We start from the raw sequence: 26,769 nt of genomic DNA on the forward strand, positions 1-26,769 counted from the left end.
CAATGTCAGAACCAATGTTGAGTTTTCCTGGAAAAGCCACTTAGCTTAGGAGCTGGTGAGAAGATCAGTTTTGTGTTTTTTTGCAGAGCAGAGGGTTTTTTATTTATATTTCTTGAGAGAGAGAGAGAGAGAGATGCAGGGGCAGAGGGAGAGAGAATCCCAAGCAGGCTCCACACTGTGTGGAGCCCAATGCAGGGCTTGATCTCACAACCCTGAGATCATGACCTGAGCCAAAATCAGGAGTCGGACTCTCAACCAGCTGAGCCACCCAGGCGCTCCAAAAGTGTTTTAAATGTCATTGAAGTCTAGCTTGTCGATTCTTACCTTCACGGATCTCACCTTTGCTGCCGTAGCTAGGAAGTCATTACCAAATTCTATATGCATCTGGATTTTCTCCTATGCTACCTTTCAGGGGTTTTATAGTTTTGCAGTTTATATTCAGGTCTGTGGTCCCCGTGAGTTAGCACTTGGGAAGGGTGTGGGGACTGGGTCTAGATTTGCTGTTTTGCACATGGACGTCTGCTTGTTCCATCAAGAACAGTTGAAGGGACCATCTTTGCTCTACTCTGTTGCTTTTGTTCCTTTGTCAAAGATCAGTTGATTATATATATATTTTTTAAATTTTTAAATATTTATTTTTTTTTAATTTGTTTTTTCAACGTTTATTTATTTTTGGGACAGAGAGAGACAGAGCATGAACGGGGGAGAGGCACAGAGAGAGGGAGACACAGAATCAGAAACAGGCTCCAGGCTCTGCGCCATCAGCCCAGAGCCCGACGCAGGGCTCGAACTCACGGACCGCGAGATCGTGACCTGGCTGAAGTCGGACGCTTAACCGACTGCGCCACCCAGGCGCCCCAAATTTTTATTTATTTTTGAGAGAGAGAGAGAGAGTGTGAGCAGAGGAGGTGCAGAGAGAGAGAAACACAGAATCTGAAGCAGGCTCCAGGCTCTGAGCTGTCAGCACAGAGCCCGACGCGGGGCCCAAACCCATGAACCGCGAGATCATGACCTGAGCCATAGTTGGACGCTCAACTCACTGAGCACCCCCAGGTGCCCGAAGATCAGTTGATGATATTGATGGGGGGGGGGGTCTACTTCCGGGTGCTCTGTTGTGTTCCAACGATCTCTCTGTTCTTTCCCCAATAATACAGTCTTGATTTGCTGTAACTTCAAAGTAGGGGTCGGACGTGGGTGGTGTAAATCCTTCAACTCTGCACTTTTCTCCAGCTCAGGTTTTCAAATCACTGTTGGATCCCGAAATCACTCATGGCCAGCATTTTAAAAGATGAAATAGAATCCAATCAGAAAAGAGAGGTGTTGCACCGGAGAAGGGAAACACTATTTTCCAAAACTTCTGTTTCAATTACAGTAAAACCTCGGACTGCGACGAACTTGTTCTGCGAGGGTTCTGCAAGAGGGGTAAACATTTTAACTTGATAAACGAGCGATGTCTTGCAACACGGGTCGCATGTGACACCGAACGCCACATGATCACAACTGAGCCACTGCTTCTGGAAATTCGCTTTGATTTACAAGTGATATGGATGACAAGCGTGTTTCTGGAATGAATTATGCTTGCAAACCAAGGTTTAACTGTATGTGTGTGGGCGCACCCCGGCACATGATGAATGCATTTCTTACCGTAGCTCGTAGTCAAAGCTTCAAAAGCCACTACGGATAGTCTCTTTCCAGAGGAATAAAAGAGGTCAAGACTTGGAAAATCCGAAATTGAGGGGGATACAATGAGCACAGAGAGTTAGAGAAGGCAACCCTGACCAGCCACCTGCTATTCCTATTTTTATTTTTTATTGAATTAAAAAAAATGATATTCACACGTTCCTTAGCTATTTGTGGTTTTCCTTCCATGAATTTCTCGCTTCCATTAAAAAATCTTTTTCTAATGTTTATTTTTGAGAGAGAGACAGAGCAAGCAGGGAAGATCAGAGAGAGAGGGAGACACGGAATCCGAAGCGGGCTCCAGGCTCCGAGCCGTCAGCACAGAGCCCGACGCGGGGCTCGAACCCACGAACCGTGAGATCGTGACCTGAGCCGAAGGCGGACGCTTCACTGACTGAGCCCCCCGGGGCGCCCCTCTTGCTTCCATTTCCGTATTATTTCCAGCTGGTGAGTGACAAGGCCGTGGCCTGGGAGGGGCGCCTGGCGCGCCAGCGTGGGGCCCCGCGGCCCAGCGCCCTTCAGCGGCTCCGACGGCTGAGCAGACTATGTGATCCCTTCTTCCCCTTGCAAACGGACGACAGGCGCGCTAATGTGTGACGGTGGCACGCTCCTGTCTGAGACTCCCCTGGGAGGTGGACAGAGTCTGTGTGGGTGGCCCGTCTTCCAGAGGGGACGGATGACAGAGGCTCTCAGCGGGGACAACGCGAGAGTCCCCTGCCTTGTGCTTGTTCCAGCCCTAAGCTTCCTTTTACAGGTGTGTTAAATGATTACCCGAGGTCTGCCGCTACAGCATAGCAGAGGGTACAAGCCTGTTCTCTTGAAAGCCTCCAGAATCCCCCTTCCCAGTGGGAGCTGTTCCCGGTCACATGGTGGCTGGTACCAGGCACATTCACGGAGCCCACTAAACCCGAACCCCCAGGAGGGAGGCCAGGAATGCCCCTGTACCCATGCCTGAAGGTACCCATTTGGGAGAGAAGGGTCAGACGGTAAGTTTGGTGTAGTTTGTGGCGTCTAATATTTTTTTTTTTTTTAAGTTTTTGAGAGAGAGAGAGCGAGCGAGCCAGCAGGGGAGGAGCAGAGAGAGCGGGGGAGAGAGAATCCCAAGCGGGCTCCGTGTCGTCAGCGCAGAGCCTGATGCGGGGCTCGAACCCACAAAACCGTGAGATCGTGACCTGAGCCGAAGTCAAGAGTCAGACGCTTAACCAACTGAGCCACCCAGGCGCCCCTCGTGGAGTCTAAGCTTCTAGCAGGACTGAGACTTAAACAGCACTAACGTGGATCACCTAGGTTCAAAGTCACCCCAGGGAAAAGCCTCAGCCAGCTCAGAAATAAGGTGCAGTCATATTTTGTATAAAACTGTGAAAGAGTGCAGTAACAAAATACCAATACCACTTTACTTGCTTTGTACAAAATAAAAAACAAGGCAAGCCCCCTCCCTCTAATGTAAAAATGTGCCAAGAATGGCCTACTTTTGGAACCGGTGGGCTGGGAGAAGCCCCACGGTGCTCCCTGCGGGACGGCCTGCCTTCGCTCACAAACAGGGACTGGTTTTGTCCAGGGAGGGACTCGTTCTGAATTCTGTAAAGCCATCAAGAATGATCCCTGTTTGCAACTTGATTGCTCATGCGAAACCATCTCTCAAGAAGCCCTACACATCCTGTTCTTGACTCCTACGGGGACAGAGGTCACCACCTCTTCAGATGAGTAGCAGCGTGGTTTCTGCTTGCACCAAGGGCCCTTGTGTTCAAACACACACTTTATATTTAGGCACTAAAATTACACTCAGTCTGGGGGGGTAGTCACTGATGGAGTAACTTAGGCCATAGCAAATGAAACTCTCCCAGCGCTGGCTCACTCCAGAGTGGTACCAGATGGTCTGGGTACCATCTGGTACCCATCTTCCCAGATTGGGAAGTCCTTTACCTCCGGGGGTGTGCGATGGAGGACGGGCCAAGCAGACACCGCTAAGTTCTATACACGATACACGTGTGTGACGCGAAATTACTCTGAGTTATAACTGGAAAGCAAGGTGGGCCAGAGCCGAATGAAGGCCGTGGACAGCGTCATCCTGGTGTAACAGAAGGGAAGCTCGTGTGTCTTCCCTGGGGGTTGAGGCACAGGTGTGACTTCGGCGGGGGTGCCCTTAGCCTTGGGTCTGAGGCTGAGTTTTGCCGATTCAGAGCATCAACCAGACACAAGAGACTGACTCGAAAGCGGACCCTCCTTGGTCTCGTCATCCACGGCCACTTGTGTAACGTAAGTGTTTGCTATCAGTCATCCAGACCAGCGCTGCCTGCCAGAACTTTCTGCAATGATGGCGACGTTCTGTGTCCGCACGGATCATCATGGCGGCCCCTAGCCACTTGCGGCTGTTGAGCGCTTAATATGTGGCCAGGGCCACCTGGAACAGAACTTTTCATTTTATTTTTATGAATTAGAATTAAAATTTAAATAGGTGTGCGTACTTAGTGGTAGCATATTGGACTGCACACACTAGAAAACACCACGCTCTCTGTCTACCTGTGGTCACCCCCACGTTCATCCTTCACCCACGCATCTCCCAGCTGGACTCTGGGCCTCCATTAAAAAAAAATTTTTTTTAATGTTTATTTATTTTTGAAGGAGAGAGACAGAGTGTGAACAGGGGAGGGGCGGAGAGAGAGGGAGACACAGAATCTGAAGCAGGCTCCAGGCTCCGAGCTGTCAGCACAGAGCCCGACGTGGGGCTCGAACCCATGAACCGCGAGATCACAACCTGAGCGGAAGTCGGACGCTTAACGGACTGAGCTACCCAGGTGCCCCTGGACTCTGTGCCTCCTTGAGCACTGTGTGACACAGCTCCCATAGACAATGAGGCGTGTGTGTGTGTGTGTGTGTGTGCATGTCTGAGTATACAGTTACCATAGAGCTTTTCTTCTCTAAGAGGATTTGTCATTCTTATTTCAAATAACCAAATTCCCTAATTCTCCAAAATGACATTGTGGTAACTTGCAGTAGACCAACCAAGGAAAAAAAAATTCTTCTGCAAATTAATGTATCATTTTAGGAGATTTCTCTGGAAGGCGTGCGGGCCCAGAGGCAGAGAGAAGAGTTAGCTGGATGATCAACTTCAGCGGCTTGTGTTGTCATGGTCGTGGAATTCACATATGTACTACGTATTCGTTTTTGTCCTCTGGTCTCAAACACAACCCGTGTCTTCTTCCCCACACCAACTTCCTATAAATGGGAGTCCAAGAAGAACTCACCTTACTCCGAGAAGCAGCACCAATGCTCCGTGAAGAGACCCAAAGATAAAGGGAGAAAATGACAGGAAAAACATCAAACAGTAAAGAACGCTCACTGGAAAAACACTGCCACGGGCTAGATTGAAATTGCAACCACATATAATATAAACTTAAAAAGAAATCAAGCAGTCAGATCACAGAAGCTCAAAGCAGAGATGGGCGCATTCAAGGAGTATATTCAAGGCAAGGGACACGGCTCTAAACACAGGCAGGAGAGAGGCGCCTGGGTGGCTTGGCCGGTTAAGCGTCCGACTCTTGATTTCGGCTTGGGTCGTGATCTCACAGTTCATGGGTTCGAGCCCTGTATGGGGTTCCCCACGCTGACATCGTGGAGCCTGCTTGGGATTCTCTCTCTCCCTCTGTGCTCCCCCCCCCCCCCCAACTCATGCTCTCTCTTTCTCTCTCTCAATGTAAACAGACGTTAAGGAGAAGCGGGAGGGCCATACACAGACTTCCTGGTGGTGGAGTCCACATGGAGGCAGCAAGAGAAGGGATCCCACAGAAACATCCTACGTGACCCGGAGGACATGTTGGAGCCACAGTAGATAAGCCAAAGGGAAGTGAGTTAAGAGGGTTTGAGAAAAAGCAAAGGTATCGGAATGCAGGTCAAGGGGACCCAACACACATTAATTGCTGTCTTTGAAAAAAGACCTGCCCTGTGCAGTGACGGGACAAAAATATACACAGATGTAATTCAGGGAACATTTCCAGAGATCAAACAAGATTTTGATGTATCTACAGAGGGAAAGCGCACACTCTCTCCTGGGGGTGGCGGATGACACTTACCAATCAATGTGAACCCCGCGCTTATTCTAGGCTTCCCAGAAAGGGTCACTAGGGTTCCCTCCGGTGCCCCATGTGTCTTGGAGTGCCCTCTGCTGGCCATGCTGAGACCTGCAGCCACAGATGTCCGTCTGTGGTCTTTGCCACCTCAGGTGAGCGGCCCCGTCGTCTACTGTGGGATGACAGACAAAGCCTAACCCTGCAAAATGATTAAGGCTTCACGTGTTTCCTGCCCTTCTTGTTAATGTACAGCTTCCGGTATGAGATGGGGGGGGAATACTGAGTTTACCATCTGAAAACCCAAAGCTGTAAGACAGTTTACTTTTGACAGTTAACAAGCTCATGTTTTGTTTTGTTTTTCTTTTAATCATTAAAATCCCTTCCTGTGGCTTTAGTCATCACTCAAAATATGTTTTAAAAACCAATAACAAACTCGACCCAGATCAAGTTGGCCCTTTGGCCCACCTGTTCATCTCCTGATGGCTTACATCATCTTCTTTGGAGGGACCATGAAATCCACATCTCAGACCCCGGCCGGGTGGTTCCTCCCCTACCTTGGGCTCTGGGTGGACGGAAACAGGAGGTTCTTCCTTGCCATGGTGCCCCCACACCCCCACTCCAGCACACTCTGGTGTCACGGCACCTAGCAGCCTGGTCCAGTCTCCCTCTCTGCCCCCCTCCACGCGGCCCCTCCCCCCACCCGTCTGATTCTCGTCTCCCGCACTATGGACACACCCCAGCCCACAACACAGACTCCCCACACCTGATCACGCCCCAGGCCCACCGTGATCGCGTCACACACACCCGTCTCGCGAGCACACCAAGATCAAATCCTTCCTACTACTCTTCCTCCCGAGACGGGCCTGCCTCATAGGGGACGAGCAGAAATCAGGGACCCGGATTCTGAAAACAAATGACAGGGGATCAAACGCCACAGCTGTGCCCCTGCTGGTGGACAAGCCTGGCTCGTGACAGTATTCCTTCGCTCTCTGCCCGGGGTGGGACGGGAGGCGGTGAGTCAGGCCTGAGTACGGGTAAGGGGTACACCCACCGGGGTCCCTCAAGTGAGGTCCTGGGGCAGCAGAGACCCGGGGCATTCGTTCCCTTGATCTTTCTACCAACTTCTTATTTGACTAGAAAACCCAGCTCTGTCCCACCGCAGTGGGAACAAAGCCACTGGATTTCTCAGAGACAAACATCCATGAGTCTCTTGAGGTGTCTGCAAAACTTGCGTGGAGATCAGACTACCTCCGAAGCACCCCAAGGCGTGCGATTCTGCGGTGTGGGTGCAGGGGGAAGAGGCCGTTGAGAGGATCCTGGCACCAACACGGAGGCACCTGGCCTGTGTCACCGGAGTCCAGAGTCTCTCAACAGGGCCATGAGGGCTCGTGCGTCACACGTCAATTTCTTTCCAACTCGTGTTTGACCAGCGCCAAGAAGCACACTGCTGGTAGTCTATGTGATTTCCAAAGGTTTTTAGGGGCTGCCCAGCTGGAGGGTTTCAAAACACAGAAACAGACAGACACACGAGCCGTGGAAAATGAAGAACGCTACAGTAATGTTTATTTCTAATTACAAGAAACAGAACGTCAAGTCCCTTATTTGTACAAAAATACCTGAACGTTTACAATTAGGTTCACAAGCCGCAGAGCTATGTACAGAAAGGAGCAAAGCATGTGGAATAAAGGTTTTGTCCCTGAACCCTTTCTGCATTCCCTGAAAATGTTTACAGGTCAGACCACTGCTTGTGCTGTGACATCGCCATCCACCGCGAGCAGGTCCCGCCCCGCAAAGGTGAGTCTCTTGGTCAAACCGTCAGGTATTAAGTGCAGAAAAGAGAGGACCAAACAGCTAGACTGAGGCACGTATTTCTTCACGGTTTAGCGAACAAAACATTCTAGAACTTAACGACCGAAGGGAACAGAGCTCACCCATGAACCTTGAATTTGGTATTTCCTTCCCAACAAAGTCCAGGTTGCTATGTGGGGTTTTCGACTTCAGAGAGGAAAATCACAGGCAGAGAGATTAAAAAGTCAACAGGCTCTAAAATGACCCTGAGCTGTCCCGTTTACATTCATGTCATCTAAATATAAAAATAAAAGTTGAACGTCCTTCAGCCCCTGAGTGGCTGGGCCGGACGCCCACATCCTTGAGGGACCGGCTGCTTTCGGGTGGGGGAACTCCCAGCCACCAGGCCCAGCAGTGAGACAGCTGCAGACTGGGGGGTGGGGGTCCCACCCTCCAGCACTTGACCGCGGCCAGGGAGGTCCAAAAGACTACGTCAAACCGGCGACACACAGACTGTGCGTCAGAGGCCAGCTTTTGTCTTCCTTTTAAATAAAAGGCAGGTTTATAAATACAAAATGCTGTGGATGCTGTCTATCAGAGAGGGCTGTGAGAGTCTCGTCCTACTGGTCTATGTAAAGAGAAAAAAAAAAAGGAAAAAGAAATCATAGAACTTTTTTAAGGTTCGGCTTCCAACCGGTGAAAAGAAAAATGTCGAACTGTGCGGATAAAGAGCCGATCCAAGGTGAAGGGCCCCGGAAGCTTGCCGCCAGGTAGGACTTGAGAATTACCTACTTGTCAATAGTCTGAAAGACAGAAGTGGCCACAGAAAGAAGAGAATGCAGCTGAGCGTTTATGGTTCAAAACGTTTTACCACAAAGTCTGTATTTGTGTAAGTAGACGTTTCGCGGAAGACGAGTAGAGTGAGACCTGTAAAGTGAAATACAGTGTTTCTAGACCCTAGAGTTCCTTCAAGGGCATCTGTGTCACTGAAGCCGGCCACATGTGTCCCACACCGTGGGCACATTCCTCCAGGGGCATGGTGCTGGGTCAGGGCCAGGCCACCTAGAGGCTGGCACCCATCCAGAGGACCAGTCACGTGTGGTGACTGATCTCAGAAAAGGGGACCATTTGCACCACACTAGTCTGTACGCCTGTCAAGGGAGACCTTTCTGCTCTGCAGAGACCGAAGGGAAGGACACGGCCACTCTCACACCTGGTGACTCTGCTAAGGGGCGTGCGGAGGGACACTCCAGCCCCCCCACCCCCGTGTGACTCAGCCCCCCAGAGGGGTAAACAGGGTGCGTTGATAAGACTCTTCAATGCCTATGACTGCTGTGAGGTACTTCTGAGCGCCAGCCGTCTGAGGGGGAGCCCCCGCGTGCACCGGCTCAAGGGGGTTTTCAGCAGAATGGAGGCTATGGAGCGAAGACCTTTAAATGCCAGGCTGCAGACATGCCCTTTCCAATGTTTCCGTCTTTATCACCATGGAAACCCCCGGGCCACAGCGGGAAGTCAACCAAGTGCCATTTTCCTTTTAGATCCTTCAACCCCCGGGAGGGATAAGAGCCAGGAAGGGACCCAGCCACGGTGGGGGCGGGGGGGTTGTGTTAAGAGTAAGGCAGCGATCGCCCTAGAACAGGCTGAAAGGGGGCCCCCAGCGGCCGGCCCTGGGTGCCCGGTGTGTCCCGGGGACGCTCCCTGCGTCCAGCTAAGGGGCCCGCTGCCGTGTTGTGGAACAGAGCATTTTCCAAAACAAACAACCCAGGTCTCCTGAACTGTGTTGGACAGGACACACAGGTAACAGGTGTGCAGGACATCTGTGCATAGTGGAATGACCGACAGACGTGGTTGCCTGGGTCCACAAAACGTGCCAAATGCCTACCACAGGTGACACCTTTTATTTATTTTTAAAAAAGAAGCTCTTCAAGTATTCTGGGAGGGGCTGGGGGTGGTTTGTGACCTGGGAGCCGAATCCGCCCCTGGCAACTGCACAGGGTCGGCACCACCCTCCGGCAACAACCAGGGGGCGGGGCCGCAGCCAGTCTCTGGAGCCTGCGCACTGGCCACCACACCCCCTCTGACAGAGGCCGAGTACAATATTGAAAACAAAGAAGGAGTGCAAAAAGTGATCGATACAAAAAAAGTAAACATATCAGTTTTAATTGTCAAGATTATTCCAGGGCAAGAGTTCACTTCCAATTACTCGTCTCCGGTTCTGGTTCCGACGTGGCCCAGCCGAGACCATCGCTCCGGTTTCCTCTCCCACCTGCATCTGCTCTCCGGCGCCTCCCTGATCTCGCCGGTGCGGAGGGAGACGCTCCTGCCGGCTCCGCAGCAGCAAATCACCGTCCAGTCCAGCGACCGGTCCTTCCCGGGCGGCCGGCCCCGACGGACCCACCCCCCACCCCCCGCCCTCCCCAGGGTGCAGAACAACAGACGTGTGCTCTTCGAGACGTACATCCCTTCCCTCGTTCCAGTGTCAGCTTCCTCCAGGCTCCGCCGAGAGTCAGTGTGAGGTCATAAGGCCACGCGGATGCAGTGGTGCCTCAGTTTGCAAGGCAGGACTCCTTTGTTGAGCTGGTAGAAGTCCACGAGCTGGATCAGGTCGGAGAACTTGGTGTTCCCGTCGTCAAGGCTGAAGTAGATCTGCCCGTCATCCTCGCACTACGGGGACACGAGAACACTCACCACGTTAGCGGCCGCCCCTCGGGGAACGTGGCGGCGCGAGTGTGGGGTCGCCGCAAGGCGTCGCTGGTAAGAGCAGCTGCGGAAAGCGCCTCCCCAGCCCCCCGCGTGTTTGGTGGCTATTTTTTATCAAGGTGGGGGGTGGGGGGCACTCCGCAGTCCCTCCCACAGCGAACGACTTTCCTGACGCCAGGTTGAACTCTGCGAAGGTGACATTCAAGGACTGCAGAGCTCTGGGGCGCCTGGGGCGGGCGGGCGGGGGGGACCTCGGTGGGTTAGGCTCTGGCTCTTGATTTCAGCTCAGGTCATGATCTCTCAGTTGGGGAGTTCGAGCCCCCAGTCGGGCTCTGTGCTAACCGTGCAGACCCCGCTCGGGATTCTCTCTCTCTCTCAATAAATAAACATTTTTTTAAAAAAAGGTTGCAAGCACTGTCATCCTCATGGAGCAAACTGGCTTGAAATGTCTCAGTGGTAAACCCAGAACCCGTTCTTGACTCCAAAATACTGCTGGATGCACAACACACCCCGTTTTCAAGCACAGGGGCTGTGGTCTTGTTGCTCTAAGCCTCAAGCTACCCTGATAACTTCTAGAATTTGGGGTTCTTTGGGCGAACGGCATTACCCACTCTGCCTGCCCATAAGATACGTTTTCACTCGATTTTCGATCTCAGACGAAGAGAATGAGAACGTCTGTGTCCACGACAGGAGGCAGCAGTAAACAGAATGAACCATGGACGAAGCACTTCTCCTTGGCTGACGATTCCCAGGTTTGTGCAGAATGCTTTATGGACTTGGGGGAAGTCTGGCCTCAGAGCCAGACCCGGTCCCTTCCTCCCACTGGGGTCCAGGGCCAGCTACTGGCAGCCCTCGGGCTCTCCTTGTCCTTATTTGTAGAACGAGGGCATCAAAACACAGCCAGAGGCGAGGGCACCACAGGACGTGCCCGGCCGGTGGCTTGCTCAGATCCACAAAAGCCACCCAGACGGCCCAGACCTTCTCCAGCCCATGTTTCCTGCCTCCGTGTGACTCCTGGGATGCCAAAATCCTAGGCTCAGGCAACCTTCGGAAACACCAGGCTCAACAGTGTGAAACAGATGCATTCGGTTATGTCGAGCCTTCTGGAACTTTCCGTGGCCGCCGGACTGTGAATCCCTGACAGGAAAAGACGTCATTCCCCTCTTTCGGCAGAATATTTCCTGGGTTTGGGCCCCGCAGGAAACATTTCAGGAACGTTACTACCACCTGCAGAATCTATCACTTAATTATGTAAAACACCTAATGTCAATTTTGTATATAGTATCCCCAACTGAATGGTGGCTTCATGGAGGTGCAGACAGCCATCTCCCACAGAAGCGCTCAGTCATGAACTAGAATCTGAGCTTTGGAACACCAAAGAGAGAAAGAACTTACGCTTGAAAAATCTAACAAAAATTTTCTTTAAAAAAATGGTGCTGACTGACGTATTTGGTAATGATGTTTTCAGAGCTGCTCAAAGGTAGACTCTTTTTTTGTTTCTTTTTAATGTTTATTTATTTTTGAGAGAGAAAGAGACGGAGAGTGAGTGGGGAGGAGCAGAAAGGGAGACACAGAATCTGAAGCAGGCTCCAGGCTCTGAACTGTCAGCACAGAGCCCGATGCGGGGCTCGAACTCACAAACCATAAATCGTGACCTGAGCCGAAGTCGGACACTTAACCGACTGAGCCACCGAGGTGCTCCTGTTTTCTGATCCAAGGACCGAATGAAAGTGCAATGCAACTTCTCGTTGGGGGCCATGTGACCACGGGTCAGTGTTTCTACAACTTTCTTGGGTCACCAGGTACACACCAGCATAAATCAGACCAATTCTCAGATTCGAGTGGCCGAGAATCAAACCTACCGTGAAGACCCTGTCTTGTGCCATACGTGCCCCGGCGCCAGGCTCCCCGGCTCACGGCTCTGTCATACGTCCACCCGCCAGCTGACCTCGCTCCTCCCCATTGGTGCCGAGTCAGCTACAACACGGGTGGGCCTCAGTGCAACACCACCGTTTTAAATATTATTTCTGTGGAAATGCCGTCCCCAGTGTCAGACAACAGCCTTCTCCAGAGACTCTTGCAAGTATCCCTCTTGTGAGCTTGGGCCTGTCTGATGCCTAACGATCGATCTGTAGTTTGGTTCGCTTGGAATTTGAAAATTTTGGAAGCACGGACCCAGAAAACGAACAAAAACGAGGCTTGGTGTGATGTGACCGATACTTACAGGAAGGATCTGGAAATTTTTAATTTTCTGATGATGACACAGCGTGAGCACAAAAGCCTTTGGATTGCTCTGGCTGTCTCGGAGGAGAAAAAGCCTGGGAATGGAAAAAGATCAGCTGATGGTAAACTTTTAAAATGCAGACTTTTTAGACGCGTAGGTATATGTGTGCACCTGTGCATACGCATATACACACACTCACACATTTCCCTGCTCCTGCTGCCTTAGCATCCGGGTGGCCTGCAGTGGCTGCAGGGGCCTCACATCCAGCCTGGTTTCTGAATATCACCCTGCACTGAAAGGACCCAGAGCTCCTTGGAGATGCAGTGGGCTCTAGGGCCACGGCAGGGAAAGAATATGATGTAGCTGGACCATTTTGTGCCGGAAAGTAATACGTTCAAAGGGTCATGATCCAGGAGGCAGCATCAGAGGTTAAGTATCAGAAGTGACAGGTTATAACCCAGAGGATAAAACAGGAATCCGTGAGTATATACAGATATTACAAATAAACAGACGACGAAATTAACAGTGGAGAGGAGAAAGCGCTTCCTGAGAGCAGAAAGGAAGCTAACTAGGTCGGGAACGATGGGTTAGAAACCGTCTTGCAGGTTACCACCGATCAAGACGATTGTTAATGGGTGTGAACATCAGCAGATAAAAATTGGTGAAAAACAGTGTTTTCAGACTCAAACCATCATCCCCCTAATACGTATTTATTACAAAGGGAAACACGGTGACCGTCCGTCAGACAAACCCGGTCAATACCGTCACCACCAAGCATTCGAGGCACCTGCACCGGGAACGAGACCATCCTCCTGACTGTACACCACCAGTGACTCGATGTCCCTTCCTGCAAAGTGGTGACCCAGCTGAACCCCGAGCGACCAGACGCGTTCAAGCCAAGGGGCACTCTGCAATTCCTGGCTTCTTCCCAGACCATGTGTCGACAAAGGACAGAAAGGCTAAAGAGACACACCGTGTAGGGAGTATTTAGAATTAAGGGTTTTTTTCTTTTCCCACAAAGGATGTGATCAGAACCACTAGGGAAAGTTGGAGTAAGTGTGCATACTGGATACCAGAACCACACGGATGTTTACTTCCTAATTTTTTTTTAATTTTTAAAAAAATGTTTATTTTTTAGAGAGAGAGAGAGCATGAGCAGGGGACGGGGAGAGAGAGAGAGAGGGAGACACAGAATTGGAAGCAGGCTCCAGGCTCCGAGCAGTCAGCGCAGAGCCCGACGCGGGGCTAGAACTCACGAACTGAGAGATCATGACCTGAGCCGAAGTCGGACGCTTAACCGACTGAGCCACCCAGACGCCCCTAGTTCCTGGTTTTTCTAACGGTACTCTGGTTATGTAATAAGACAAGTCCTTGTTCTTAGAAATTTCCTACTGGGATAAGTAGGAGACAAGGGACATCATGCTGTAACTTACTCCCAAATGGTTCAGACAAAAAAAGGAGGAGGGAGGGGAGGAGAGAGACTATGATAAACCAAATGGGCCACCGTGTTGACGGCTGGGGAATCTGAGAAAACGCGTACAGGAATTCATTACGTTCCTCTGGCAACGTTTCCACGATTTGGAATTTATTTCAAGATAAAAAAAAAAACACATACAAATCAGAAAAGCACAAAGAAGGACTGGTCTTTGCTTTCACATGAGCACGCCTGGCAGTGGCTGCAAAGACTGTTAATGCACCTGAGAAAGGAAGAGAAAAATGTCCCAACGCCAGCATCCAAGTGACACGGACCTAAGCCTGCTTTTCAAAGGTATTAAAACCAAACTCTGAGTCACCAGTGAAGCCATCATCAGACTGAAGTGTTAAGACGGAAAGCAGCTAACTAGACTAGAAAGTCCTGTATCAAAGAGGCCAAGAAGGGGCGCCTGGGGGGCTTAGTCAGTTAAGCGACTCTTAATTTCGGCTCAAGGTCATGATCCCAGGGTCGTGGGATCCAGCCCTGCGTCGGGCTCTGTGTTCACAGTGCAGAGCCTGCTTGGGATTCTCTCTCTCTCTCTCTCTCTCTCTCTCTCTCTCTCTCTCTGCCCCTCTCCTGGTCATGTTTTCTCTCTCTCAAAAATTAGTATTTTTTTAAAAAAGCAAGTAAATGTTTTATTTTACTACGGGTCTTCTCAGAGCCTTTAAAATGGGAACATTCACTGTGAGCACCTGGGGGCTCCAGCTCAGTTTTCCAGCCTTACGGGGACCACGCACACCTGTTTTCCAGTCTTACTGGACCACACACCCCTGTGTTCTAGAATTTCCAGAAGGCATGTTCTTCAGAACACCGTCTGGGAGACGCCAGCCAGAGCTGAGTCCCACGACTCGAGGGGTGGGCAGGGGGGGATGGTGCTAAGAATCGCAGGACCCACGTGGGGTGTGGGCGTCACACAGCACCTCGAGGGGGCCAGGGGGCCTACCCCCTCCCCTGGGCAGAGCTGCACACCCTGTTCTTGGTCTACGTCAAAGATCTGCTTTCGGGGTGATTTCGTTCCAAAGAATCCATCCTTCTGGGAGAAGCCCAGGAGCTTCTAGGGCTCCAGGCTGTCTGACAGGGAAAGCTCGGTGTCTCTGTCACCTTAGTTAGCTCCCTGTCACTTCGTGGCCCCAGAGTAGCCAGGGGAACGGGCACTGTCCCACTGCCTGTGTTTGGGCTTGACCCGGGGAAATCCTGAGGCGACCCCAAAGGCTTGGGTTTTATAGGTCATGCCCAACAGCCACCTGCCGGCAGTGATTACTAACTCAGAGCCTGTGGGCTGAAAAGCGCGTGGCTTGGGAGTCCGCAAGATTCCCAGACCTGCCACGGATCAGCTCCATGATGCCCGTCCCACAGCCCCGACAAGGAGACTGGCCACCGGGAAAACGGACCCGTGCACGACAGCGCACGGCCCGTGGGAGCCCGAGGGGACAGTGATCGCCACCAGCAAACCCCAGACCCTGCGTAAAGACAGGCCGCGGAGAAGACTATGTGTCACGACACGTGGCCGGGTCAGGAAGTCTTGAACGCAGCACAGAGAGGAACGTGGTGAGGACAAGGTACAGCGGGGAGCCCCTTCAAATGTGCTCACCAGTGTGCTCGTGGAGACCCAGGAGCTAGCGGGCTGTGCCAGGGCCTGACCGTGATCTGGGTCACAGCACGGTCACGGTCACTGCACACATGGACTCATTCAGCCCCAACGGTGACCCTGTCAATGTCCTCATTTCTTTCTTTTTTTTCTTTGAGAAAGAGGAGGAGAGAATGTGAGCAGGGGAGGGGAAGAGGGAGAGAGAGAAGCCCCAGCAGGCCCCACACTGTGACGCGGGGCTCAATCCCACGACCTCGGGCTCATGACCTGAGCCGACACCAAGAGGCGGACGCTCAACCGACTGAGCCGCCCAGGCGCCCCTGTCCTCGTTTCATGATGTGGAAAGTGGGACACAGAGAAGTCAGCAGGTTCCCCAGGGTCACACAGCTAGCAGAAGCCACAGACGAACCTTGGCTTCCAGGATCGACAGGGGCACTGGTCAAATCTGAGGAGGTGTATACAGACGATTCCTCTGTGGCTGGCGAGCACTGCTAGGGCTCTGAACAGTGCTGCGTGAGCCCCGGGACGGGACCCCTCTCTCTGCCCTGGGGGAAGGGAAAGCTACAAAGAACTCAAATCTGGACAAAGAAGTTTCCTTCCGCCAGTGGAGGAGTGGGGTACAGACAGAGGGAGGTGGAGACCGGGGGCTGCGGAGGTGTAGGGGTGGGGAGGGTCGGGGACAGAGCCAGAGATGCTGCAGGAAATGACACGAGCCGCCAGGGGTATTTTAGCAGAGGGGAAGACACAGGTAGGTTTGCCCCTGGAAAGATCCTTCTCCAGGTTGTGGGGTGGGCTGCGGGCAGAGGGGAAGGGGGCAGGGAGCTCGCCCTCTGCAGGAGTCTGCGGGTTGGTGGGGCGTGAGAGTGCGTGCATACACCTGCCCACAGGCACGTGCACACGCATATACACACGTACACATTTTGTGTATCTGGGTGCACAGGAACACACATGTGCATATAGACACATACATACACATGCACACACACGTGCATTCACACACACAGGTACACACACACACACACACACACACACACACGACCGCACCAGGGCATACAGACACACACAAACACGCACACACATGCATTCACACATAGGTACACACACACACATGACCGCACAAGGGCATATAGACGCACACAAACATATAGGTACACACACATGTGCATTCACAGACACAGGTACCCACATACACACGGCCACACAAGGGTATATAGACACACACACACATATGCACATACACACGTGCATTCACACACACAGGTATAAACACACACACACACTACCACACAAAGGCATATAGATACATACATGCACACACACGTGCATTCACGTGCTGCTCCATCTACCGCGTGACAGGGAACAAGGGAGACAGAAGAGGGTATCTGAGGAACCACAAGTGCACGGCTAGCAACCCACCCGCTCCTCCCACGCACAGACACGCGAGAAAGAGCCACAGAAGAAAAGCAGAGGGAGACGGTGGTGTCTGAGGAGACCCGAAAGATCTAGCAACCAAAGGCAATTTGTTGGTCCTGATTTGAACCAGCTCAATGTAGAGGATTTTTTTTTTTTTTTGGCAACAATTAGGGAAGTTTGAACCCAGACTGGATTTTAGATGATATTAAGGAATTCTTGTTTATTGCATTAAGGGTAACAATGATTTTGTGGCTGTGTCAAAAGGCAGAGGTCTTTATTTTTTAGAGACACACTAACTACGTTTACTGGTAAAAATGTGGAATGTCTGGGATTTTAATTTTAAAATATTCCAGAAGGACCCAGGGAGGAGGAGTAGAAGAGAAGCCAACAATGGTGGGAAGGGAAACAGACAAGCTGAAATTAGCGAACTGATAAAACCAGACAAGGATTAAGTGGGGGCTCACTATACTCTTCTCCCTTGGGTAACTTTTTAAAATTCCCATAATAAAACTTGTAAAAGAGGAAAAACAGGGAAACCAGAGCCATGCTGAGCAAGACTGGGGGGGGGGGGTGCCACGGCCGATGGGATATTAGCCCTTAAAAGTACTTGTGCACTGGGGTTTGACCTCTCGTACTCCCGGGAACCCCGTGAGGGCTCCAGTGTGAGTGACCCCAGGCTAACCCGTTGGCACACGTGCCCATCTCCCCATCCAATAGCAACACCCGCCCCCTGCCCCCTGCCGGCTGGCCCACGTGAGGATAGGCTCCACGGACTCCCGCCGTGAGAAACGGTACATCTTTGTGGCTCGAAGCCACCAAAGTCTGTGGCTGTTTGTTCTCGGCACGAGCTGGCTGATAAAATGCACACACTGAAAGGGGTGGGCAAAACTATTTTTCTTCCACTGCCGCTGCTTTATTAGTGAAAAATAACTGGCTTGTGGGGCGCCTGGGTGGCTCAGGCAGTCGAGCGTCTGACTCTTGGTTTCAACTCACGTCACGATCTCACGGTTCTGCGAGATCGAGTCCCGACACTGGGCTCTTGTGCTGACGGCATAGGTCCTGCTTGGGATTCCCTCTCTCCTCTCTCTCTGCCCTTCCCCTGCTCACATGCTTTCTCTCAAAATACCCACCCCCCACCCCCCCAAAAAATAGTAACTGGCCGTGTTCTCTGTCTGCATTTCCGCCAAGAGGCAGAACTTGGTAATGGATGGGCGGACAGGATGGGCTGTGATCCTCCCTCTGCCACACTCACTGGCTGTGCTGGGCCCGACACACGCTGACCCTGAGCCACACCTCCTCTTTCACAGGAGGCTGTAAGGACTTCCCACCACCCAGATCTCTGAGAAATACGTGCTCGCACAACGAAACCTCAGCAGATGCCCGCTCCCGGACGGCGCCTCCTTACCCGTCCACCAGCCCCTGCTGCTTAATGATCCTGTGTGACTCCTCCCTGGAGATGTGGCCGTGAAACCAGTGCTGTGTCCGATGAATCACTGTGGGAGGGAAGACAGAGGAGGGGAGGGTCCTGGCCCGTCCACAGAATGGCTCCCGTGAAGGCACAGTGCACTCGTGATCGGCGTGGGGGCCCGATGCCCACGGCTGCACAACTCGTGGTGCCCGCAGGGCCTGGAGGCTTGGAGAAGCTCGGGGGGTGGAGGTGGGAGAATGGGAGCTTTACGAGGAAAAGTCCCAGACTGGCATGCTGTGCTTACCCGTACTCAGGGTGGACGGCTGGAGGGGGCTTTGGCTGCTGAGGATATTCATCCGTGTGCTCCGTTTCTGCAGAAGAAATGCCCATGTTAGCGCTAAGACAGTGGACGGATGCAGCCCGCCAGCCACTGAGAACACACACCTGGGGCGGGGAAGGATGACCACGGAGCAACAGCCACCTGCCACCCTCCGTGTCTGACCACCGTTGTTTTGTTTTTAATGTCTTTTGTTCATTTTTGAGGGAGAGAGTGGGAGTGTGGGAGGGGCAGAGGATCTGAAGCGGGCTCTGGGCTGCCAGCACAGCCCGACACAGGGCTTGAACCCACAAACTGTGAGATCATGACCTGAGCCCAAGTTGCTCAACCGACGGAGACACCCAAGCAACCCCTGACCACAGTTTTAAAAACAGAAGCATCCCGGGGGATTCGGAAGGCACACGCAGTGAAATTCCTGGTAAGTTTTGGGAAAAAAAAGCCTGAGCCACTGAACTCAGGCAGGCCTGGAAACACGGGCTCCGGAGAGTTCTCCACACGCTCTGAAGCTCAGGTTCACGGAACTTTCTGAGCCAGAGCGGCGGGTTCATGGTTCACACGTTGTGTGTAAATCTTAGAAAGTCTGCAGTCAGGGTGATGTTCTGATTTCTGGAAGTCAGAACGTGAGCCTTCAAGGGAGGAGACCGTCCGGGGCCACGAAGCTGGTTAGTTGCCGAGCCACGATGTGCAACGTGTCGGCCTCATCAGGGTGGGCTCCGTGCTGCCCACACATGGCCACAGACCGCCCACCAGCAAGAGCAGCTCCGAGCAGGACCCAAGAGGTCACAGGGCTCTGCTCCTGTCCCTCGCCTCCTTGGGAGCCAGTGGGGCGCATGGGCGCTGGGGATGCAGAGGAGACCCCACGCGCCAACTGCTTACCCCCATCTGAGCCTCAGAGGCCGCCCTCCCCTCCCCTGACAACACCCCCAGAGAGGATCACTCACTCTTTGGGGAGACCAGCGGGGGGTGCCACGCACAAGGGGGCCTGCCCTTACCCTCCAGGCGTGGCCTTCCTCCAGGGCTGCACTCTGGGCTTCGGCCGGGTTCTCGATCACTCTTCCTGTTTGCCCGGAAAAATCCATGGCCACGAGGGAGTTCTCAGAGACGCTGCGCTGGAAGGAAAGGGCAAGTTCCTACGACGTAGGGAAGGAGGCCTCAGCCGCACACGGGAACGCAACACCGTCCTAAAGGTGGCCAGGAAAGGGTGACAGCAATGTCCCGCCTCCCCACTCCAGGGTTCGGAAGTGGGGGGCACTCTGGAGCTAAGGACGGCTTTGGTTTCTCTTGAGGAGAAGGAGAAATGCTCCAGTCCCCTTGTGGCCTCTAATGACGCTGGTGAGGCTGCGGGTGCCAAAGAGCTTGGACTGCGGGGTCCCTCACAGGTGACCTGCCCGGACCAGGACACATCAAGGGGTGGGAATGCCATGGGGAGCTCAGCCCTCAGCAGACACCAAGTCCTGATTCAGGGCGAGGCGCGGACCCCCCTGTGACCTACGACGTCTCCCAGGCACGGACCTGAAGGAGCTTTAAGATTGGGTTTGGAGAGGACCAAGTCGTTCCTGCACTTTGGGAAGCGGAGTATGTCCCGGGAACAAGGACGTTCACGATGATCTCTAGGTTCCCACCAGGGAAGGTTCTCGCATAACGGTCTACAGCACCCACGGGCGCCACGGCTGAACAGGGGTGAGAGCCGGACGTTGCCGGTGACAGTCTCTGACCGCTTGAACAGAGTCACCTCCCTGAACAGGCTTCGGGGGCATGCAGGATGGTGGAGGGGCGGGGGGTCGGTCCCCAGCAGTCACGCTGCCGAGAAGACAAGATCCGCCTTCCGGGCAGGGGAATGGGTGGTGTAGACCAGCTTCCCTGAGGTGCACGGGCTCGTTCTGGAGCTTTTCCAGGCAACCTCGCCTGAAACCATCTGGGTACAAAGCACTGTGATGCCTTCCGGAGACTCACCACTGGCGTTGAGAAGGAGGGGAGCAGGGGCTTCCTCTGTGGCGGGATCCTGTAGTTCTGGTACAGGAGCATCCCGTACTGTGGAGGAAAGGCCAGAGTCGGTCACAGGGGCCGCGTGAGCCCCACAAGCCCCGGAACGCGGCAAACCCATGGTGGTGAAGGGCAGTGCTGAGCGGTGCCCCAGCTGCCTCTGTGAGCCGACAGACACACGCGCAATGCGGCACACTGCCTGGGTCCTGCGTAACTGTCACCACCACCCACCCCCCACCCCCCACCCCCCAGACGCCAGTGGCTGACTGGCTCGCTCATGTTGTTGGGCAAGGGATAAGCAGGCAGTGACGATGTAATCAATTGAGAACAGTGAACCCTACTGAATGCTGCTATGGGCCAAGTACGGTCCCAAAGGCTTTATGCTGCTGTCTCGTTCAAGACTCTCGCTTTTAGGGAATGTGTCCTCTGTCCCCGTCTGACAACAGATGTGAACAGGGAAGGGAGGCAAGTTGCTCAGGATCCCGGTAAAGTAAGGAATCTGGATTCGAAGGCACACAACCTGTTCCCAACGGCGTTCTTCCCAAGCACCAGGCTCACTGCCCGACCGGCTTGCTGGGTCACGCTGCCTGTGCCCTGGCGAGAAGCAGGGTCCCCCACGCTTGCGGCCGTCCAGCCTACGCTCCAGTTCCCCGCTCCCACCACACAGGCAAGGAAAAGGGGCAGGTGAGGACAAGGCTACCAAGAGGGCTGCACTTCCCTTCTGTCTCCTGCAGGGTGGGTGACGCTTTCCCAGCTCCAACCCTACAGTGTGTCCTCGGTTCCAGAATAAAAGTGCCGGATAGGGGCGCCTGGGTGGCTCAGTCGGTTAAGCCTCCGACTCTCGATTTTGGCTCTGGTCATGACCTCACGGTGCGTGAGATCGAGCTGCGCATCAGGCTCTGCGCTAACAGTGCGGAACCCGACTGGGATTCTCTCTCCCTCTCTCTCTGCCCCTCCCCTGCTCGCACTACCTTTCTCTCTCAAAATAAACTTTAAAAAATTAAAAAAAAAAAAAGAAATAAAAATAATTGAGGAGTCTCCCCTGGCCCCCCCCCCCCCCCAACCAAATTTTTTTTTAATGGAGAAGACAGGCTGGTAGGACGAAGTGAAAATAGTCAGTGGCGAACTTAAGCACAAATATTAATAATCGAAATGTATGCTTCCCAACAAGCACTCCAATGAGAACATGACGATTATCAGAGGAGAAAGTCAATTACGTTATGTTTGTAACAGAGACAAGCTCTAAGTGTAAGGACCCGGAAAGGCAGCAGAGACGAGGGGAAGAGAAAAGCCGTGTGAACACTAAGCAGAAAACACTGAGGTAGCGAGAATAATGTCATATGGGTCAGATTTTGAGGCAGGAAGTCCTCATGCAGATAATAAAGCATAATAATTCGGAAGGACCAAAGAATCAATATGAAGAAGGCGTAAATTACTCTGACATTGTCTGAGCTAATAACACGCACACGCGTGTGCATGTGCATATGTGTTTCTCTAAACGGATACGTGTGTGCAGTGTGCATGTACATGTATGTACGTATTAGTTTTGAACCCAGTAATTACACAAACGTGACAAACAGCAACTAAGCTAGAATTTAAGAGGCAGAGTTCTAGTCTGAAACACAGTTGAGAACGTTAAGCCTTAAAATCAATGATCTAAGGATCCCTTTCAAAACAGTATAAAAAGATCATGAAATTAAGGCCAAAGAAAGAAAACGTACATTCTCTCTCTTCAGGAGGCCCCAACACTGCTCGCAGTTCCAATAATTCACTGGAACGACTTCTCTTTGATTTATAGGTCTAACTAGTTTGTCTTTTTCTTATTTTTTTTTAATAATTAAAAATTTTTTTAAGAAACATGTTTTTAACGTTTATTTAGTCTTGAGAGAAAGAGACAGAGTGTGAGCGGGGAAGAGGCAGAGAGAGAGACACACAGAATCCAAAGCAGGCTCCAGGCTCTGAGCTGTCAGCATAGAGCCCAATGCGGGGCTCGAACTTGCGGACCGCGAGATCATGACCTAAGCTGAAGTCACCAGTCAGACGCTGAGCTGACTGAGCCACACAAGCGCCCTGGCTCCGACTTCTTGAACGTGAAGCATCTGTGAGAAGCTTCGAGACCCTGTCCGGACAGACGTGCGGGCGCGCCAGGCTGCCAGGACGCTGGGAGGACTCGCCACGCACCTTGAGGAGCCTGCACGCCGTCATCCAGCAAGTTCTGCCCTGTTCGTCCTCGGCACACAGCAGCCGCAGCTCCTTCGTCTCGCTCCTGACTTTGTTGGGCTGAAGGAGGCAAGCGATGACCCGGTGAGCGTTGACGCAGCGAGTGTGGAACGTGCCCGTGTGACAGCAGGGCTGTATGCACACGGCGGGCAGCGGCAGGAGGTGTCACCAGAGAGGGCGCCTCCGCCTGGCCCCCATCGCGCAGCTGAGGGCTCAGCCACCCTCCAACAGGGAGTCTCAGAGAACAGACACGGGACAGCAAATCTCCCAAGGCGGTGGCCGCAGGGACAAGGGGGCATCCTACTCTGTGGAGGGAAGGCTGGATTTGACAGGAGAGCCCGGATGAAAAGATGTGCGGAACACCGAGGTGGCGGCTGAGGAAGCGCCCCTGCGGGGCTCAGCCAGCGAGGGGAGAAGCCCCCGAGGGCATATCTGAGTGGCCCCACGGGCAGCCCAGAGAGTGAGGGTGGTGTCACCCCAGAGAAGGGGACTGGGGTGGACGAGTGGCCTGGGGTTGGCGGGGGGGTCACCGTCACAGCTGCCACCGTGCAGGGATGGCAAGTGCACCCACGCAGAGGCAGGGCTTACCTGGCGATGGGGGCAACCGCTGCAGGTGCTAGCCGGGGGAAGGGAGGGGCACCGACCACCTGAGTTCCAATGGACCCCCACCCCGCTGCAGCCCTCCCGGTGCCTCCCCCGCACCTCGGGCCCTAGGACTCCTACTACTTGCGACCCCAAGAAGCTTCACCGGGTGAAGCAGCAGCTGGTATTTTAGGGAGCAACGCGCCCCCTGCTCCCTGACCTCTCCTCGGGACGGCGTGGAAATCTGGCTCAGAGGTCAGCCCAGCTGGGGGACTCCAGGCACACTCATGGCGACCGGACGTGAGCACCAGGGCTGGTGCAGGTCCTACCTGTGAGCACCTGGGAAGATGCAGTAAGACGGAGGGGGACCCTGAGCACAGCACCCAGTGCACAGCGAGTGTGTGGGAAACAGCGCTACCGTAAGATGACCAACATCACCACCGCCTCACCAGGGGTGTGTGTGCATGTGCACATGTATGCTCATGCCTGCATGTGTACTTGTGTGTGCACAGTATGTGTATGTGTGTGCCCGTGTATTTGCATGTCCATATTGTGTATGAGTGTGCATGTGTGTTTGTGTGTGCATATACAGGTGTATGTATATGCATGTGTGTGCACGTGTATTTGTGCATGCACATGTACACGTGTGTGCAGATATCTGTATTGACGTAGGTGTGCGTGCGTGTGCATATTGTGTATGAGTGTGCATGTGTGTTTGTGTGTGCATATACAGGTGTACATATATGTATGTGTGTGCATGTCTGTGTTTGCACATGTACACTTGTGTGTGCATGTATCTGTATTCACGTAGGTGTGCATGTGTGTGCATAGTACATGTGTGCACATGTGTGCCCATGTATTTGTGCGTGCATATTGTGTATGAGTGTGCACGTGTGTTTGTGTGTGTATATGCAGGTGTATGTATATGCATGTGTGTGTACGTGTACTTGTACATGTGCATGTGTGTGTGCATGTACCTGTATTCACATAGGTGTGTGTGTGTGTGCATGTGTATGAGTGTGCATGTGTGTTTGTGTGTGCATATGTATGTATACATATATGCATGTGTGTGCATCTGTATCGATAGGTGTGCATGTGTGTGCGCACATGTATTTGTGTGTGCCTATGTACACGTGTGTGGATATATCTGTATTCATGTAGGTGTGCATGTGTATTTGTGCGTGCATATTGTGTATGAGTGTATGTATGTGTGCGTATGTATGTGTACATATATACATGCGTGTGCATCTCTGTATCGATGTAGGTGCGTGTGTGTGCACGTGTATTGTGTGTGCATGTCTGTGTTCATGTAGGTGTGTGCATATGTGTATGTGCATCTGAGCGTATGTGTGTACCTCTGTGTGTTCTCATAGAGGTGTGTGTGCATACACATGTGGAAATATATGTCAATATGTCCTCTCACACACAGTGTCTTCTCACACACATGTGCACAGAGGCAGGTCAGGGCTGTGGGCACACATACCATCCTGGTGACTGGAAGCTCATACAGAAAGTGTTGGCTCACTCGGTACCCTGGAGGCCACCCAAGTGATGGGCGGTGGGTCACTAAGCCACTGAGCCCATCGACTCGCATTATCCATCATATTCCCTACTTTTCTCTGAGCCGCTAGCTACCCAAGGATTGACACACCATAAGCACAGAGGGATGGATAAATCCACTGGGAACCTCTGTTTGTTAGAAAATAAACCAAAAACTCCCACCACCAAGGAAAGCATTTGTTGGCTAGTTCCCAAGTCTCCAGCGGGATGCCATCAGGGTGTGGCAGCCCCGGGACGGGACAGGGGTGCGGGGGTGTGGGGCGGGGGGTGGGGGGTGGGAGAGGCAGGCTACCTTTATGCAGAAGCCATAGTCCGTGGGGGCACAGTACTGCTTCCTGCCGGCGATCAGGGAGAATATGCTGCTGTCCTCCAAGCCCGCCAGCAGCTGCAGGTGTCTGGGCTCCTGGGAAAAAAAGGGTCGTCAGGTTCACAGGGGAGAATGTCTCAGGCACGGCCAAGAGCGAACGTTCTCACGTGCTCCTCAACAGAGGGCAGGCTGCGCACGCTCTCAATGCGGCTCTTTCCCCTCTGCCGCTCTACAGACTGCAACCATCGTGTAAAGTAAGCGCTAAGTTAGGACCAAACCCACCCGGCCCTCGCCAAACAACCCCCCCTCCCACTTGGGGTCCCACCAGCCCCTCCCCCTCCTGTATTAGCACGTATTAGGTTGGCGGCCGTCCTTACGGCCACCTTGGAGGCTAACTTCCAAACTCTGGAAACTGAGGCAGCCTCTTCCCGGGACTCAGGCCGCTAAGGACGCTCTGCTCCCAAGCCACAGAGGGGGCCGGGGCTGGCCAGCCGGGGGCGCAGCGAGGGGGTGCTGCTGTCTGTGTTGTCGCCTGGTTTCCGAGGGAGACGAGTGGGCCAGGAGCTCAGAGTTCGCTTCACAAGTCAATACGAGCTTGGAGGGGCCTTGGGCACATTTTAAAGCGAAGCCGTGTCCACTGCGAACCCTGCTGGCCTGGTGTGACGGAGGCGGTGGCGGCTTTAAACCTCACCTTTGGGGCGCCCGGGTGGCTCAGTCAGTCAAGTGTCTGACACTTGATCTCGGCTCAGGTCACGATCTCATGGTTTGTGAGTTTGGGCCCCGCACCGGGCTCTGCACTGACAGTATGAAGCCTGCTTGGGATTCTCTCTCTCTCTCTCTCTCTCTCTCTCTCTCTCTCTCTCTCTGCCCTTTACCCTCCCTCTGTCTCTCAAAAGAAACATTTAAAAGAAACAAACAAAAAAACCAACAACGAACTCACCTTTGACACTCCTTTAGTGGAGCAGTAGAGGCCCGATCTCCGCAAACACACGTACAACTTTCGCCACGACTTCTTCCCCAGATCCTTCACGTGCAAAAACCCCTGAATTTCAGGACAGCTACTGCAGTTGAGAAAGTTCTGTGGAAGAAGTCAGGCAACGCTGCCACGGGAGAATTCGGGCAGATGTGTCCCACTGGCCTCCCTGACATCCCGACATCCTGTCAATCGGCACAACGCTCTTTTCTGGTCCGACCAAGCGTTCTCAAAGGGCAGCTTCCCTTTCAAACACCAAAAAACCCCGCCTTACTGGCTGTGGCGGGAAACATAATTAGTATTGAAACACAATGGGAGCGAGCGGGCCTTTCTTTTCTACTTCATGCCACCCGGACAGCGTTGGCTGCCTTTGTGAGTGTTGTATTCTCTCACCTAATACGCTGTAGATGGACACATTTTGGGGGCACGGCGGCAATAACATTCGCTTTCCCGACATCCCCGGAA

General features: G+C 53.0%; 1 protein-coding gene across 12 annotated transcripts in view; it reads right to left on the reverse strand.

The window, feature by feature from the left end:
• Positions 1-26,769, reverse strand: part of GRB10 (growth factor receptor bound protein 10) — a 190,752-nt gene that overhangs the window by 2,191 nt on the left and 161,792 nt on the right. For 11 of the 12 annotated variants that reach the window (XM_047840106.1, XM_047840116.1, XM_047840096.1 and 8 more), the window contains 9 exons: positions 26,272-26,409; positions 25,317-25,427; positions 22,844-22,942; positions 20,633-20,710; positions 19,672-19,788; positions 18,647-18,713; positions 18,340-18,427; positions 12,460-12,553; positions 9,680-10,199 (listed from right to left, as the gene is read on the reverse strand). In XM_047840106.1, the coding sequence (XP_047696062.1) occupies positions 10,053-10,199; positions 12,460-12,553; positions 18,340-18,427; positions 18,647-18,713; positions 19,672-19,788; positions 20,633-20,710; positions 22,844-22,942; positions 25,317-25,427; positions 26,272-26,409 (939 nt within the window). In that variant the 3' untranslated portion in view covers positions 9,680-10,052. Of the gene's footprint in view, positions 1-9,679; positions 10,200-12,459; positions 12,554-18,339; positions 18,428-18,646; positions 18,714-19,671; positions 19,789-20,632; positions 20,711-22,843; positions 22,943-25,316; positions 25,428-26,271; positions 26,410-26,769 lie in introns of those variants that run through there. The other variant, XR_007148069.1, reaches the window with a different exon arrangement.

This window comes from Prionailurus viverrinus, chromosome A2 (genome assembly GCF_022837055.1).
Source record: "Prionailurus viverrinus isolate Anna chromosome A2, UM_Priviv_1.0, whole genome shotgun sequence".
NCBI classification, from domain to species: domain Eukaryota; kingdom Metazoa; phylum Chordata; class Mammalia; order Carnivora; family Felidae; genus Prionailurus; species Prionailurus viverrinus.